Source organism: Mytilus trossulus, chromosome 12 (genome assembly GCF_036588685.1).
Source record: "Mytilus trossulus isolate FHL-02 chromosome 12, PNRI_Mtr1.1.1.hap1, whole genome shotgun sequence".
Taxonomy (NCBI): Eukaryota; Metazoa; Mollusca; class Bivalvia; order Mytilida; family Mytilidae; genus Mytilus; species Mytilus trossulus.
The window spans coordinates 3,327,307-3,345,619 of NC_086384.1; the positions used below are offsets into that span (position 1 = coordinate 3,327,307).

Consider the following 18,313-nt stretch of genomic DNA (forward strand, 5'->3'; position numbering starts at 1 on the left):
AATATAGATATCTATGATAAGTGTATAATTAAAAAAAAAATTAGTATGCAATCTAATTTTCAATGTTATTATAGTAGTTTGATTCCAATTTTCCTTCTGAATATGAGTAAGTAGTATAAATTACGTTAAACGATTTCCCGATTCAGAATTATTTCCCTACTCTGGTTCAAGAATATGCATTTACTGTAATATTTGTTGGGTATTTATTGGAGAACTGAAAATGACATTTCCATATCGTGTTTTATTTTATTTTATTATGATCTGTCAGATATTTAATCGTCTAATTGTAAATAAACTCCGGAATATTTGATTTTTTTCAATTTTTCAACTAACTTTTCATTTATCATGTTAATATATGCTTGTCATTACGTAAACTGAATTGCTTTTATGCAAAGTTTTTTAAGATGAGAAAACATTAATTTGTTGTCAGACAATATTTCGCATTGATAAAACTAGGCAAAATAGTTAATCATTGATGATATATCAACATCGTCGCGATATCTAAACGTTCAGATAAAAGCATATGTTGTCGATTTTGTATCCTAAAATAATGAATGAAGGAATACTAGTTTTATTGGGTTAGCAATATTATATTATCAGGTGAACCATATACACGTTGTTATACCATGCGATTTATATCTTCAGTGTGTCAATATTAATATATCTTTGATGTTCAACTTTTTGTGAAAACAAAAAAGCATATCGGACGAATACAATTTATAAAGAGTTGATCATTTTTTGGTAAATTAACAAAAACGCTGTCTTACTTACATATCTCTGATTCTGTTTGTAAAGTATACCCCATCATTTCATTATTTGAATTTTGCCTATGAATTGACATAAATCAAAGCAATTTACTAGAAATATTCATTTAAAAACAATAGAGACAAGTACATATTCATTTATTCTTTGTAATATTGGATTGTTTATATTTTAAAAGTTATAACAGCAACAGTACCAACCACCGAAATGACAACATCTGGACATTCTACAGTGAAAACTACAAAGATGACAACATCTGGACATTCAACAGTGAAAACTACAGAAATGACAACACCTGGACATTCTACAGTGAAAACTAAAGAAGCGATATCACCGAGACAAAAATCTATAATGACAACACCTGGGCTTTCTACTGTGAAAACTACAGAACAAACAACACTTGGTCAATCAGAATTGACATCTACCGACATGACAAAGCCCCGACAGTCGACAAAAACCACCTCACAAATAACCAAACATGTACCATTTAAAGTAACAACAACAGAAATTACAACAATAGGTCAACCAAAAGTGACAACTACCGACATGGCAATACCGGGAAAGTCGTCAGTCACTAACACACAAATATCAAAGAATGAAGCAACTAAAGTGACCACGACAGAAATTGCAACACTTGGTCAATTACAGATGATAACTACTGACATGAAAATGTCTGGACAGCTATCAGTGACAACCTTACAAGTAACAGAACCGAGAGCAACTATTAAAACTACACAAACTTTTATAAAGTCCGAGGTCATCTCTGTTCAACAAACCACTCCACTTGAATGCCAATGTCCATGTTCTAGTGTTGTCAAAAGAAAATGGGATTTCTTACGTGGAATGAATCTTTCTCTTGATCAATTAAGAAAATTAATGAAGCCAGAATTAGACTTAATGACGAAAGAACTGAGTGTCAACAAATCTAATACGACCCGGATGAAGCGTTCCAAGATGTCGGCTCCAGATGATCGGGGATCGGCGACATCCGTAGGATATGTTGGTGTCGTCTTTATTTGTTTTATAGCCGTGTTAATTGTTTTCTTTGACATACTAGGCTGCATTGAAGCCAAGTTGAAAAGACGTTCATGATTACAGATTTCAAGAAATTATTTATCAAAGACATATGTATTCTACCGTAGTCTCAAATCCGTCATATTGTTGGTTCGTTCGGTATTTGTGCTTGAACTTATCGTACGGGTAAACAACGCATTGACGTCACAACGCTACAACCAGCGTACACAATTAGTGTAGAATACCTTTTTTCCTCTCTTTTAAATAAAACAAAACATTTTTATAGATATGTTTTCATTGTTATTTTAAATCATTGCTCAAAAATGCAAATTTTCTAATAACCGTTTTTAACCCGACTTCCGAATGACTAAAAATATTTCACAACTTCACAAACTCCCACTTCAGGCCTCCATAGCTCTGTGTACATTCCATTCAGCGTCATCAATCTTGTGGAAGACAAAACAGGTCTAGCAAATCATATCTTTATGAATTTAGATTGACAAGCACCTTACGTCTTACGCGATTTTCCCGCCAAAAAACACATCCAAAATAAAAGGAAAAGGATGTTCATGCCATAATTTTCTTCAGGAATATAGAGTAGGTTACTAAAAACAATTATTTTTAATGGAGAAAAAAAAATTCAATATAAAAAGATCAATAGTCTGACCATCATGATCGTACGGAAATAATCACTCAAAATTCTATTGATGTTGAATGTCATGATTAAAATGAGGTTTTCATTGAATAAACCTCAAAATTATTGAAAACTATTTCAAAGCAATATCACACAAACAAATAAAATAATACCATTAAACCGAAAAAAAAAATACCTTATCGACAATAGAACAACTTGATTGGATAGAATGATGCGATGCATCACGTGGTTTTGTCGCCAAAGGAATAATAATAATAACGCTACATGTGTTTTGCACGAATTATTCTTATAATTGGAATCAGTACTTTTATCACTAGTGAATTGTTATTAAGTACTGACGGAGAAAAAAATATTTCTAGTTTATCCTGTATAATGACGATCACAAAATTAACTTAATAAACTTTAATAGATCAGGAATACATGTTAACCCCTCTATCTGAAAAATGACGTAACAAGGAGGCATACAATAGACGAATTTTTCTGTTGAAGTTCACCACTCGAAATTGGTTTATTGACTTTCATATAGTGGAGAAGATTAGCTAGCTATAAAACAAAGTTTTATCCACTAGTTTCTACATAAAAAAAAATCAAGTACAAAGTCAGATATATGACAGTTGTTTTTCATTTGTTTTTCAATTTATCCTAAAGTCTAGGTCTCTTGTGTTTAAACAGGTGCACTAGGCCATGACCTTTGAGTTTACCAGCTCGATGAGATTTTATAAAACGTATGCAACACACCACATATCTCCTCAAACTAAACTTTAGCATATAAACTTATTACCCTTTATCTAATTGATTTTGTATTTACATTACCAAATCGGGTTAGCGTCCGTAAAATTTACGAAGGTTGATTTCAACTCCATCATTTGGAAATTTAGGTTTAAAAGTTTGTTTACGAGTAACAGCTCCCTATCAAGTTAATCATGATAGCCCGGGAATAATTTTTAAATGAGGATTTATATACTCCGTATGAGGCGCAACTTGAATAGTGCAACCGCCCCCTTTGACAATTTCTAGATGTACGTCAAGATAGCATGCAGACATAAAACTTTATCTGTTGTATTTCTTATCTCTAGTTTGAATGGATAGATGCGATTAAAATAATCTCCAAATTTTGAATTATTTAGTGATTCATATTGCGGACAGTTGAGTTAAGGGATATTGTTTTCTTCTTCTTTTTTCTTCCTAAGAAGTCCCTATATGAAGTAAACCTCATAAGAATTATGGAACAAGTTGGCAGTTTAGAGTCACAATTGGTTACCATGGGAAAGCAGATAGTTTGTTTAAAAACAAGTCCTCAAAATATAACAAATAGGGAGTCAATAAAAAACCTCTTGATAATATCAGTTTCAAAGAATATGTTGTTATAAGTCATTTCCGTAAAATCTCATTTAAAGTAATCTTCATTTCATTATTGATTGATTGAATGGTGTTTTAATGCCATTTTCAGCACAGTAGCTGCTGAACTATTGGCTGTTTTGAAGAGGTCTGATTTTATAAGAGGACAAAACGGAAGGGCTATACAGAACCACCCACTGTTGGCAGGAAGACTGATAATTTAGATTAGTATGTTGTCAATTACTGTAATTATAATCTTTGACTAGTTGTTTAAGTCTTTGGCTATGAAAAAATAGCATATATTTCGTGTACTAACGTTTATCTGTGGCGACTTTGTTTTAGCAAGACAAGACAACATTGGTTGGTGTTTCATACCTGTAATTGTAGCTGCCAATCTTGATTAAGAAAAAAAGTAAGAAAAAAAGGATGCTTTTATTCGATAAAAGTAAAGGCAACATTAGTTTATCACTGTTCAATAGTCACCAATCAGATAGATTAAAACAAATTTTGGTTACAGCTATGAGAGGCAATCCGGAACAACAGAAACAAAAACAAACACCAACATAAATATAAACTGATTATTTAAAATTATGGAAAATTTTCTGACTTGGTAAAGGGCATTAAAAAAAGTTTTTTTTGCTAGACCAATCTCGCGAGAATAGGGCAATGGTAAAAATATACAGGAATACAGTACTAATTAACACAAAAACACTCAAGACAGACACATACATAGAAAAGAAGGAATAATGAACTATTTTAGTTTAACATCAACATTTATTTTTAAATATAAATAAAGGCAACAGTAGTATACCACTGTTCAAAACTCATAAATCCATGGACAAAAAACTAAATCGGGGTAACAAACTAAAACCGAGGGAAACGCATTAAATATAAGAGTAGAACAACGACACAACACTGAAATGTAACACACACAGAAACGGACCACGCATCAGACAAAATCCAACGAGAATAACAAATATAGCATCAAAACCAAATACATGAATTTGGGATAGACAAGTACCGTGACACATCTTATTACAATGTGAATTTACACTCGAAAATAAGAGAAAACAAACCACGCAACGTCAACATGTAACACATACAGAAACGAACAATAATATAACAATGTCCATTTTCCTGGCTTGGTACAGGACATTTTAAAGGGGACACAATGGTGGGTTGAACCTGGTTTTGTGGCATGCCAAACCTCGCACTTTAATGGCCATGTTAAATATAACATTGAAAGGACAACATAATATTACAGGACTACAATACGAATATATAGGAGAACATATTAGACAAAGAAACACATGATTAACAAAAAGCATCAGGTTTAAAATTCAGTAATATAGTAATAATAAAACCAGTCCGTATCATACCATGTCTTGCTCCGTAGTTTTGATCTATAATATTTTTATAGTTTTATTCATGGCATGGCATTTCATAGCGTTGAGGAAAATCATGATAAATCTCAGAATTTCAGCTACTATTTGTAACCTCTTTCACAACATGTTCCTTCTTATTAACCAATTATATTAAGGATAGTGCAGATTCTGGAATATCTTTATAAAAGGAATCAACGTTGTCTCAATGCAGCGATGAATTGTGCAGTTACTAGAATGTCTTATACATGTAGGCATGTTACCCTAATTATAATCTCGTTTTTTGCATTTAATATAATAAATAAAACTTGAATATGAAGAAATGAACATTACGACAGATGTCATATGTAAATATGCGTACCCTTCCAAAACACATGTTTGACCTCCCCGTGTATTTATGGGGTTAAATTTTTTTAGATAAAGTTTTCAAACTGTTGGTACCACGTCAGGAGTAACGCATTTTTTCCCCTCTTGTTGATCGATAGCGTTTGATTTTGTCAGCTTTTATAGTCCCTTTTTTAATTTGATTTTAAATTCTGTTATTTTGTTTTTCTTAAATTAATGTTCTGTTTCTCTAAAAGTCATTCGTCTTTTTGGTCTTTTTTTTCCTTTTGTCAGGTTAATTGTATCTTTTTGTAAACTTTGCCTCTTTTAATTCAATATTGCATTCCTAGAACAAAATGATTCTGAAAAACATTTGATGATGAAATGTGATAGATCAATGTTTTGTGGTCATCTGAAAAATGCTGTCTTACAACTTAATTATGTTTTAATTTATCAATTTTGATATTAAATTTGAATGTGGAAAAAATTTCATTTGTCGTGCCATTTTCTTTTGCACTCCATTAAGGCAATATTCCATGATTTAAAAATAACTATTTTGGCATTTTGTCTATTATAATCGTATACAAATTGTATCACTTCAGAAACAATAACTTACTTTAGAGCAGTGTTAGAATTATGTATTGATTTTTGTTCTCCATTATCTATTAATGTATCAGAAGTCAACAGGGTAAAATAAAACACATACAGTCTAGTTTAAATCAAAATATAATTTCAAAGATATTAGATTGTGTTTGACAACAGCCGTAACATTTTTTTAAATTAATGTTAGTTCGTTATTCAGAAATTTCAATTTGATATTGAAATATGTGAATAATTTTGTAGAAACATGACAGGGTCTTTACCGAGGCGGGATCGTGTGATCAGCTTGCACATATAAGGACTTGAGAAGACGGTTGAAACAATATGCGTTAACTTATCATTTTCATGACGTGCATAGGTTGCAAAAGTTCAACATACGAAATCTATGTATTAAATAGTGAAAATGTTTGCATGAATATCTTAAATGAATTAAAACCTCTTTCGAATTCTTTCAAAGTTACAAAGATTTGGTTGAGAAGTGTGACTGAATATATAAAGACTTTATTTTAAACCGAGTAACTAATAAAACTCTTAACAGAGATGTTGGCTCGAAAAGTGGTATACTAATGTTGCCTTTATTTACCTAGCCCATAAATTTAAAAAAAAAAAGTACCAGGATTATAATTTAGTACGCAAGGCGCGCGTTTCGTCTAAACAAGACTCATCAGTGACGCTCATATCAAAATATTTATAAGGCCAATTTAAACAAGTACAAGAACATTTACGGTTCAGCAACAGTTCTGACTTGGCAAAGAAAGAGGCGGGGCTAAACATGTTATCGGTCACTAAACCCTCGCATAACCTTGGTCAGTTGTGTGAATATAAAAATCCATTTAAAAAAGGGCTAAACACATCTGATTTATAAAATGAGTCCAAAGAATTTTAAAAAAAAAGTGTGAAGATGTCATGAAAAAATATAACCTTGTGAAATGCCAACATGATCGGACAGACATGATAACGCATTCAATATTTATACCGATAAAAGGAATATTTAAAGACCTAATTACAGACACGAATAGCTCAGCTTTTACACTTTAGTCATTGTTTTATTACATTATTTCTATAAATGTATGATTTCATTATGATTAGTAAAGAGATTTGGGTTTTGATTTTACTTAATCCTTGAGAGTACTCAAAATTGAGAATTAAATATATATATTGCAAAATATGTATATTGCAAACACAAAAGTCTTATTTTTATCTATTTTAGTTGTAATATATTTTAGAATGTAATCACAGCATTTAAAAAAAATATATATAATCATTCAATCAATTAAATGGAGTATTCTTTGATGAAACGAATATTATAATTTTCTGATAACAAACTTAGTAGATAAGTTCGTTTTTTAAAGCATAATAGATATGCTGCTCTGTGAAAAAATAACGTTGGCAGCTTTTATTTGGATTCTTTATAGGACAAAAGTAATAAGTTCGTTTGGTAAGTTGAATTATTAATGTCAACATTTTCAAAATTATTTTCTTCCCAACATATATCAGTTCAATGTAATTTTTTATCTCTAAGATTCTAACAAAATCTGTCTGGGAGTTTACTGTAGAAACAAATGATCAAATACGTCAATAATATCATAACTGTTTGAAACAAACGCAGGAATCTCTGTTGGCAGAGTTTATTTATCTCAGAGTGCCGGATTGTATGTTGCATACTGACTCATACTATTTTGTATACTGCCGCATTGTATTTTATATAATGACGCATAATATTTTGTATACTCCCCGCATTGTATTTTGTTTATTTTGTAAAATGCACAGTTTTTCATCTTGATATATATTTACTCGAATTAATATATTCTTGATAATAACATTACTTTGTTGATAACATTCTGCAAATAACTCTTAAAATATTATGCAGGACAAGCTTATTTCTTGTACGAGGACAAATTCACGTGTAAGACTGTTTCACTATGGGCAGGAATATAGCTAGTATTATGGAATGCATGAAATTAAAAAGTCGTTGTTTTCATTAACTTTACCTCTGTGTCAAGTCGATCCCGCTGTGGGTTGTATCAATCACTTTGGTCATTATCATTTTAGCTCTCAGTGTCTTGTTTATGACATGATTCAAAACATACATTCCGTAAAATTGTGACGAATTTTCATACCAAAAACGAAAAAACACAAAATAGAAGAGTAAAACTGAGCAGCAGTTGACAATTCAAATGTAAAAAATCGATCGATAGTTTAAACAATGGTTACTTGAAGTTGTTTGCTACTATGAACCTGTTAAAAATTGCAATCACAAAATTACTGAACTTAAAGAAAAATTCAAAACAGATAGTCCCTAATCATATGGCAAAATCAAGATTTTGACTTGGTACAGAAATTTTCTTATGCAGAAGGAGGGGCGAAAGATACCAGAGGGACAGGTAAGTTCATAGATTTTAGATAAACGTCATGGCCATTGGCGTTTTCACACAATTATTTTGAAAATGGATAATTTTCTAAATTAAACTCATTAAATTTGATAAAATTGACCCTCTTGTAAGAAATTCAAAATTCCCGGGTTATAAAGATAAAAGAAATTGGTGAAACGAATACTTTTCTGTATGATTTTGTTTTTCTTGTATAGTTGAAGTGTTTACGTCAGTTTCGGTTTGTGAGCCAGATTTGTATTCGGATAATTTATTAATGACCCTTGAAGAGTACTGGTACATTCATTTAGTTTTATGGATATTACATGTATATTTAAGCTTCTAGAATTTTATTCATGTGATATGATTTTTTTAGATGTGAAACGCCTTGGTTGTTACCATGATAAAGGATATAGAGCGTTGGCCGATACGCATCATGACGATCGAATGACACTTGAACTATGCACGAAATTATGTAATAAACACAAGTACCTGGAATTACAAGTAAGTCGTAACAAAATATTGAGCAGTATCTGCTTACCCTTCACCGGTTCTTGTTGGGGATTCGTGTTGTTAAGTCTTTATTTTTCTATGTCGTTGCTTGTGTACAAGTATTCATCTATTAGTTGTCTTTTTCTTTTATAGCCATGGGGTTGTTGGTTCCTATTCGATCTTGGATTTTGAATATCGGACTTATCCTTCTTTAAGCTAAGGAAAATTGCCATCATTGGGGTTAGTGGATAAAAATAAAGATATGATTACTATTCAGACAACCATGCATTAATTTTTCTACATTTGCTGGAGGTATAGGGGGAGGGTTGACATCTCACAAACATGTCTAACCCCGCCGCATTTTTGTGCCTGTCCCATGTCATGAGTTTCTGGCCTTTGTTAGTCTTGTATTATTTTAATTTTAGTTTCTTGTGTACAATTTGGAAATTAGTATGGCGTTCATTATCACTGACCTAGCATATATTTGTTTAGGGGCCAGCTGAAGGACGCCTCTGGGTGCGGGAATTTCTCGATACATTGAAGATATGTTGATGACCTTCTGCTGTTGTTTTTTTCTATGGTGGGGTTGTTGTCTCTTTGACACATTCCCCATTTCCATTCTCAATTTTATGAGACAAGAATATTGATAATTATATAAGACCATACGTCTTTTAACAATATGAAAAATGAAAATGAAAACAAATCCAAATACAATTTAAATATAATTGTATGTTCTGTCTATAGGATATAACCAATTGTTTAGTTTTTAAATGGTTGATAATTTGTCTTATTATGTGAAGAAAAGAAGCACAATAATACCGAACTCCAGGGTAAATAAAAAAAGGAGGTCCATAAAAAACGGACACAATAAAAAAAAGTTATCAACACACCGGTCGAGTGGCTTGGTACCGAAATTGTACAAAGAAAATGGTTGGATTACACCTAGTTTTATAGCATTCTTAATATATCTTTATGACAGTTAAATATTGACAACCATTATAAGAAAAATATCCGTATTTTATGCCAGTAAGAATGAACTACCTTATATGCCGGTGATGCCGACAGTTAGCAGGTTAATCGACCGAATTGCAGTAATAGATTACCCGAACCAATTGTATTTCATTAGTTACGTATTTCGATAACAAGTGTCTATTCAGTGATGCTTGTGGTCATATGAAGAGATTCTCTCAAAGGAAACGGCTTCGTATAGCTAAAGCGGGTCAAGAAATCGGATCTTTGCATGATGTATATATTTATTTACAATAAAATATTTTCAAATTGTTCTTAATAGTAAAATTACAATACCTCCGAAAAAAATCAACATATAACAAAAGGAAAGTCTCATCATATGGCAAAATCAAAAATTCAAAAATATCAAACTAATGAATTACAAATGTCATATTCATGGCACACGCATTTGTTTAACAACAAGTTTTTATAAGATTATATGTGACATTGGTTATACCAGTACCAAACTGCTTACAACCTGACTAGTTAAAGCCGTATATAACCTCATTGAATATGTTTTGTGCACTCATTGCCATTGAAGTAGCAGCAATATAAGTGACCTTCACAGTTTTTTTTGTTATGCGGTGCTGTTAACATTGTTGCTTGTTTTTATAATGATTAAAATCAAATCAAAGTATTGGCTTGGTGCTGTATCATATATAAATATATATATATATTACATATTTACCAATTACTCACACATTGTCGTCAACATAATGGAATTATTGAATGCTGTCTCCGTCTTTAAAATATTAAACCCCATCACATCTATGATATGTTTGTCTTAGGTCAAAAGCCATATATTTGGTCAGTGGCGGTTACGGTCTACCATATCTTATGTTAATGGCGTTTGTCATTCTAAAAAAAAACGCTAACATCCGCCAGCTTGTATTTACAATTAGTAATTTTCTCATTGACATTTATTTCTTTTGAATTATTCATTACTTTGCAGGCATCCAATGAGTGTTTTTGTGAAAATTCTTTGAGTAAAGGAAATGTGTTTCAAAAGATAAGTGATAGTGAGTGTCAACTTCCGTGTAAGGGGAATACGTCGCAAATATGTGGTGGAGTCTTTGCAAATTCTGTTTATAAACGTAAGATTATATTTTATTCAATAAAAGTTAAACAATTACATCAGAGACTGAACATTATACCATATTTTTAAACAAGTTTGCAATATTTTTTTGTTTTGCGTGTATTGCAAAGTTTTGAATTATTTAATACTTCACGTATATCTGAGTCAACGGCAATTGTTTTTTTGTATTTGAGTCCAATAAACGGAGGAATGATTGTTCTGCCTTAAACCTATTAACAATTGAACATTGAAAAGGAATATAAAAAAATTATTTAATCCCAATTAGCAACTACATATAACAACTATCAAACGAATTACATTTTTAAGTAACTTCAAGTTTGAATTTTAATCATAGAAATAACGAGTTTCACGAGTCATCATGTTATGCCTTGAAATATGTTTCCTAGAACGTTTTATCGTCTTGGGTAATTCTTCAATCAAAATAGTTTTCAAAGAAAGTAATTCCATACAGGTATATAATTGATTTTTTAAACCATGTTGTCACAAATAATGTAATCCTTAATGCTTATTAGTATTGCATACTCTCATACAGACGAATTCATCTTTAGTAAAACATTTCAAGGCTGGTAGTTAAGATGAACAAACTCACATACCTAACTAAATAGGCATTAAAAAGTTTTTGTAATTTCTTCCGCTGGGTAAACACCATTGTAGGTAGACTTGTAGTCCCTGATGATATTTCAATCCTTGACGCTAGTACTTTGATGGCATGAAAATATGGATTTTGTAAAAGATTGCTTTCATGACATTTATCTTTTTTATCCACGGTTCTTTTTCTGAAACTACCATAATGTAAAAAGGACAAACTCATTTAAGCTAACACCCAAAGAGTGTACGAAGTACGTACAGAATAGTTTGTTATTTTTTACATTATTGCATTGTTTACATTTTCATAAAGTCATACCAGTAACACTGCAAACTACCAAAATGACAACACCTGGACATTCTACAGAGAAAACTACATTTATGACAATACCAATACAGTCTACAGTGATGACAATACTTGGACAATCAACAGTGAAAACTACAGACAAGACAACACTTGGAAAATCTACAGTGACAACTACAGAGATGACAACACTTGGAAAATCTACAGTAAAAACTACAGACTTGGCAACACTTGTACAATCTACAGCGAAGACTACAGACATGGCAACAGAGATTCCAACACCTGGAGAATCTACAATGAAAAATGTAGTGATGACAAAACTAAGGCATTCTACAGTAACAACTTCAGACATTATAACTCTTTGTAAATCAGAAGTGACAACTAGCGACATGAAAATCCTCGGGAGATCGACCTCCTTACAAGTAACGGCACCGAGAACATCAGACATGACAACTATTAAAACGTTCGGAAAAAACGAATTCACTTCTGTTCAACCAATCATTCCACTTGTTACTTCTGTTCAACCAATCATTCCATCTAAATGTCTTTGTCCATGTTCAACAATTGGAAAAAACAAATATGATTTCCTACGTGGAATGAATCTTTCTAGTGATCAATTAAGAGAAATATTAAAGCAAAATTTAGACTTAATAAAGAAAGAACTGAGTGTCAACAAATCCAATACAACCCGGATGCGTCGTTCAAAGATATCAGCTCCCGATGATCGTGTATCGGCGACATCCGTAGGATATGTCGGAGTCGTCTTCATTTGTTTTATAGGAGTGTTAGTTGTTTTCTTTGACATACTCGGCTGCTTTGTAGGAAAGTTCAAAAGACGTTCTTCATTACAGCTTTAAAGAAATGATCATTGTTGCTTTTGTTTTTCTATTGTTTTCGATCAAAGACATGTTATTATATAAATTTTTATCTTGAATGCGTTTTGAAATGTGCACATTAAGTATACAATAACATCTGCATGACCATAATAGTTTGTCTTGATTGGTCTTTTAAACTGAACTAATTTAGAAAAAAAATTGTCAACGAGGACACATACTTTCCCGAACCAGTGATGAAATCTATAATTCTACCTTTTTTACATATCCGATCTGTTACAAAAAATGATACATATGTTGATATTCTAAAACGGTTACTTACGTTGAGGGATTGTATCTGGTAACCAAATTGCGTCTGCTTTAAAGCAAATCAGTTTATTAGCACGGTAACCACACTAATATATACATACATCAAAGTCAAATAAACAAAATATATTCGAATAACACAGTGCTCAGCAATTTCATTTCATACAAGAGGGACGAAAGATACCAAAGGGACAGTAAAACTCATAAATCTTAAACAAACTGACAAAGCCATGGCTAAAACTGAAAAAGAAAAAAGACAAACAATATTACACATGACACTACATAGAAAACTAAAGAATAAACAATACGAACCCCACCAAAAACTAGGGTTGATTTCAGGAGCTCAAGAAGGGTAAGCAGATCCGGCTCCACATGTGGCACATAACTGTTCTTACCACTGTATAAGTGTAACTTATATAAGAAATGCCTTTTTAACAATGCGTTTAAGGGCAAACAAATTTGCAAAATAGCATATGCAACATTCTTCCGTTTGATTATGACTTCTCATCAGCATACGAGTAAATCAAAAAAAATAATTTACTAAATGACATTGACAAAATGCATTTCTAACAACATGCATAATACACAATATATATATATATATATGAGATTTTTGTAAATATATTCATGGTGTTAAAAAAATGTTGTATCAAAATTGATGTTTTATCCGAACTAGAAACATTTTATTTTCAAATTCATATTCTTACCAACATGTGTATGTATTGACAAGGCCGTGTTTATTAAGCTTCAAATTTATTGACGTTAGCTTTTAGTGGATATCAAACATAAGAGTAAGTCACAACTTATACCTTATATAAAACAATGTTATTCTTTGGCAGGAAATTAAATTTTAATCTCCATATGTGCAACAAATGTAATGAAATATTTTGAAGAAATTGATAAAAAAGTTGCAAATAAGTTTTAGTTAATCATTAGAAAATATTGTTTCATGGGAAACACAGCAAGATAGAAATCGATTTTTTTCCAAATTTATTTTTGAATTTGAAAATTAGGTTTATATAAAAAAAAAATCACATTTCAACTTGAGACATAATAACAGAATATCAGAGTTCAGAGTTCATAGGGAAAGAATTATTGATAGTCGAGGAGAACTGTTTGCAATTCCTGTCACGATTTAATATGAAAACTTTACCTACTCAACACAGATAAAGATGACACTCGTGTTTTATTTTTTAGTATTACAAGTTTTATATTGAAGTTTACTTATAGGAAAAAATATATTTCCGATTTCACAACATTTTGAATTAAAAATAAAGATTTTATAAACATGAAGAAATATGTTTTGGTTGCCAATGAGAAAATTATCAACCAGAGTGATAATTTAATGGTAGGAAGCATTTACTGTATGGTCCCCAACTTCTGATTAATTTATTTAATAAGCCTATTCTTCGAAATTGTTAGTTTAAGGAAGATCGCTTGTCATGTTTTGAATTTCGGAATCCTCTGACTTGAAATGCCTATAACTAGTATAAAACTACTGTTATGATCATATGAATGTCGGTCGGAATATTATAAATGTTAACTTCAAATAGAAATCCTTCTGAAATTCAAGATAAAGTTTATAATCCTGCCTTAGTCTCAAGTCCACATCCAACTGTGCACCCGTTTACTTATGTAAGTATGGTTTTGTTGCACCAAACGGTCCACTCAAAAATCTTGTGTTGAAATAATATCTCTTACCTTTTATATAATATTATTTTTCTTTATTAATTGATCTGAGCAAAGCAGCTCTAATTCTCCAATCTTGGAGTATACATAGCAACATTTGCAATTTTTTTTATCTAAACTTAAAATAATAAGATAAAATATAGTCCTTGATGGGGTTCGGGTTGCTTAGTCTTCATTTTTCCATGTTTTGTCTTATGAACTATTATTTGTCTGTTTGTTTTTTATTTTACGCCATTGCGTTTTTAATGCCTTTTATTTTATGAGTTTGACTGTTCCTCTGGGATCTTTCGTTCCTCTTTTTTCAATAATTTTCAATGTTTTGTTATGTCTGTAAGTCTTGAAATCGTAATAGAATGTTAACGTTACTCGCAAATAGGATGAAAATACGTACCAACACAACAAAAGTATGATGAAGTGGTCGTTTATTCGTTATCCACAATTTGATGTGTCTAAAATGAATTATCATTTCAACGTTTTACCAGCCCAGTAGTCAGCACTTCGGTTTTGAAATGAATATCAATTATATGTTCTTCAACTTTGTAATTTTTGTCTTCATACTTATTTGGATGTCAGCGTCACTGATGAGTCTTTTGTAGACGAAACGCGTGTCTATCGTATTGAATTATAAGCCTGGTATCATTAACAACTTTTTATCAAAACTACTTCTATGTATTAATTTGACCTGATTGATTTTTCAATTGTTGTGTCAAATTGCGTTTTAAGTAGCATTATCAGATATAAATCTAAAAAAAACATAAAAAAAAATAAGTGGTATGATTGCCAATGAGACAACTCTTCTTAAGAGACAAAAATAACACAGCAATTGAAATATATATGTCATCGTAAAGCCTTTAACAATGAGAAAAGCCCATACCGCATAGTGCCGCTCTTGCTTCGTCCACCAATAACAAATGATAACAACAAGATAGCACGAAAATAACGACAATTGCGTCTAACACCTGTCAATCAGTCGATCAATCTTTATTCAAAGTGAATTTAGTAAAATTGAGTAAACAAAAATAAATAACCCATGTAAAACACTATAGTTAATGCGAAATTGTTTTTTAAACTATCAATAAAAGAAATTGGAATATTTTGAATAATTGGACGGTCTATAATGAACATTTGGACATTTAAAAATATTTGTACTTTTTTCTGTTTTCGACTTACTTGAGTTTTTAGTTGTTGAATGTTTGTTTTTTAGATTTGCATTTCGACTGATGATAAGATTAAATAAAGACAACAGTAGTATTACGCTGTGCAAAATTCGTGAATCGATAGACAAATAACATACTCGGGGTAACAAACTAAAACAGAGGAAAATGCATTAAATATAAGAGGGAACAACAACACAACATTAAAATGGAACACAAGTAGAGACAGACTGAGCATTAGACAAAATCCGATTAACACATGTAAAGTTCCGTGTTGTAAGTAGTTGCTGAGTTTATTTTTATGTTTAAACATAAAATGATTATAAATGTTATTCGAGTTACATTATTAAGAGCCGAGATCGATACAAAATTGACGGACGGGTGTACTTCATACAAAAACTATAACGGTCAAACGAAAATCGCTCAAACAAAATTTCACAACAAATAATAATTATCGAATTGTAACCTAATATCGATCCCGGTAAATAATAACATAATGCGATTATGTTTGCCCCATAAAATATAAATATTGTCTTTTCATTCAATTAAAGTTTTACAGTCAGGCGAATGGAAATGTAAATCATTTATTGAATATCAAAAATACCTAGACTCATTTAACAAACAGTGTTTCCATTCATGATCATTATTTATAAAAGATTTCTGAACTGTTGAATTTGTTTTTCTACTTTCTGTCAATATATATTAATTATACATGTATATGCGTTTACAATTATCAAAGCTGTATACATGCATGCTTTCTTCGCATGAAAACAAATTTCTGTAGAATCCTTTCAACTTTTCAGCAGGCTAACAAATGAAGTGAAGTACCGAAGAGCTATTCATTGTAAATACAAATTTGTCATTCTATACCATGATTGTTGTTCAAGATCTACATTTGAAAATCTTGTATAACTTTCTGAATTGGATATTTCACACTGTACAGTTAAGTCATTCGCTTGGTAAGTCTAGTAAGTAGTAGAATACCTTTATTTGTGACATTTGTATTTATTGTGTCTGTTTGTTTTGTTCACGCATCATTATCAATATTTTAAAATTTGATGAGACTGTCGTACAAGTGAGGGGTTAAGCGCTAAAAAAAATAATGTTCAATCCACCATTTTCTACATTTGAAAATGTCTGAACCAAGTCAGAAATATGACAGTTCTTGGCCATTCGTTTTTATGTGTTTTGTCATTCGATTTTGCCATGTGATTGGGGACTTTCCAATTTGATTTTCCTCTCAGTTAAGTATTTTTGTGATTTTACTTTGTGATCATTAGTGTATCCTTTATGGTTTTCTGTCTACCTTTGTTCCAGAGACCGTCTGAAATAAAGGCAATAGTAGTATACCGCTGTTCAAAACTCGTAAATTTATGGAAAAAGACAAAATTGTGGTAACAAACTAAAACTGAGTGAAACGCATTTAATATAAGAGGAGAACAACGACACAACATTAAAATCTAACACACACAGACACAGACTAAGCATTAGACAAAATGCGATGAGAATAACAAGTATAACATTAGAATCAAATACATGAATTTGGGAAAGAAAAGTACCGTGACACTTAAAATATGGTCGAAAAGTATTATCTATTCTTTGATTACTCTATTTTACCAAAGGAACTTGGACTTACGATGGATCGATTGCATTTATCGGTATTTGACGCCACTTAATGCCCTTTTGGGGCTTATTTGTGGCAATATGTTGCTATTGGTGGAGGGAGCTAGAGAGCACATAGAGGGCTACTGACTTTTGTTAGAAAAATATGATATTCATCAAAGATTTAAGTCCGGCCCGCCTGTCACGTGAAGGATTAGAATCACAGCCTCAATGTTGATAGACTTGTGATGGTGTACTCATACCATTTAGAGCACTCGACAAAAGAGGCCTCTGCGCTAATGACACTACATGTTTTATTCTGTAGAAAAAAAGATAACAACTGCCATATTTGTGACCTCAAATAGAACATTTTTTAATAACTAAAACTAAGTTGAACCTGGTTTAATGTCTAGCCAAACCTCCCGTTTGTAACACATACAGTTTGAACCTTTAAAGTGACAGCATTACGTGACATGAATATAGTCCAAATGAACGCAACAACACTCACGACAGGAGAAATACATAAATGAATAATATCAAAGTACGTTACAACATATAAACCACAGAAAAACAATATACACCTTCCATTAATTAACGACAGTGCACTAAAACCACAATAGAATTATAAAATTTGCATAACACAAATGTATCAACGCAAAAAACATAAGAATTTTTTTTCTGATGTTTTCCCATTACAGGTACATTTTGAAATGACAAAACTATAATATTAAATTGGGTATGAGTTTGTGCTGGTGTTAATTCTTTCAAGTTGATGAAACAGAGGTGTGTCAAATAACGTT

General features: G+C 31.4%; 1 protein-coding gene across 1 annotated transcript; it reads left to right on the forward strand.

Annotated features, from left to right (window-relative positions):
* The first annotated feature begins 969 nt into the window (after window positions 1-969).
* On the forward strand, window positions 970-1,854 carry LOC134693566 (mucin-4-like). The gene has a single exon (XM_063554404.1). The coding sequence runs from the start codon at window positions 970-972 to the stop codon at window positions 1,852-1,854; it is 885 nt and encodes a 294-aa protein (XP_063410474.1).
* Window positions 1,855-18,313: the final 16,459 nt, after the last annotated feature.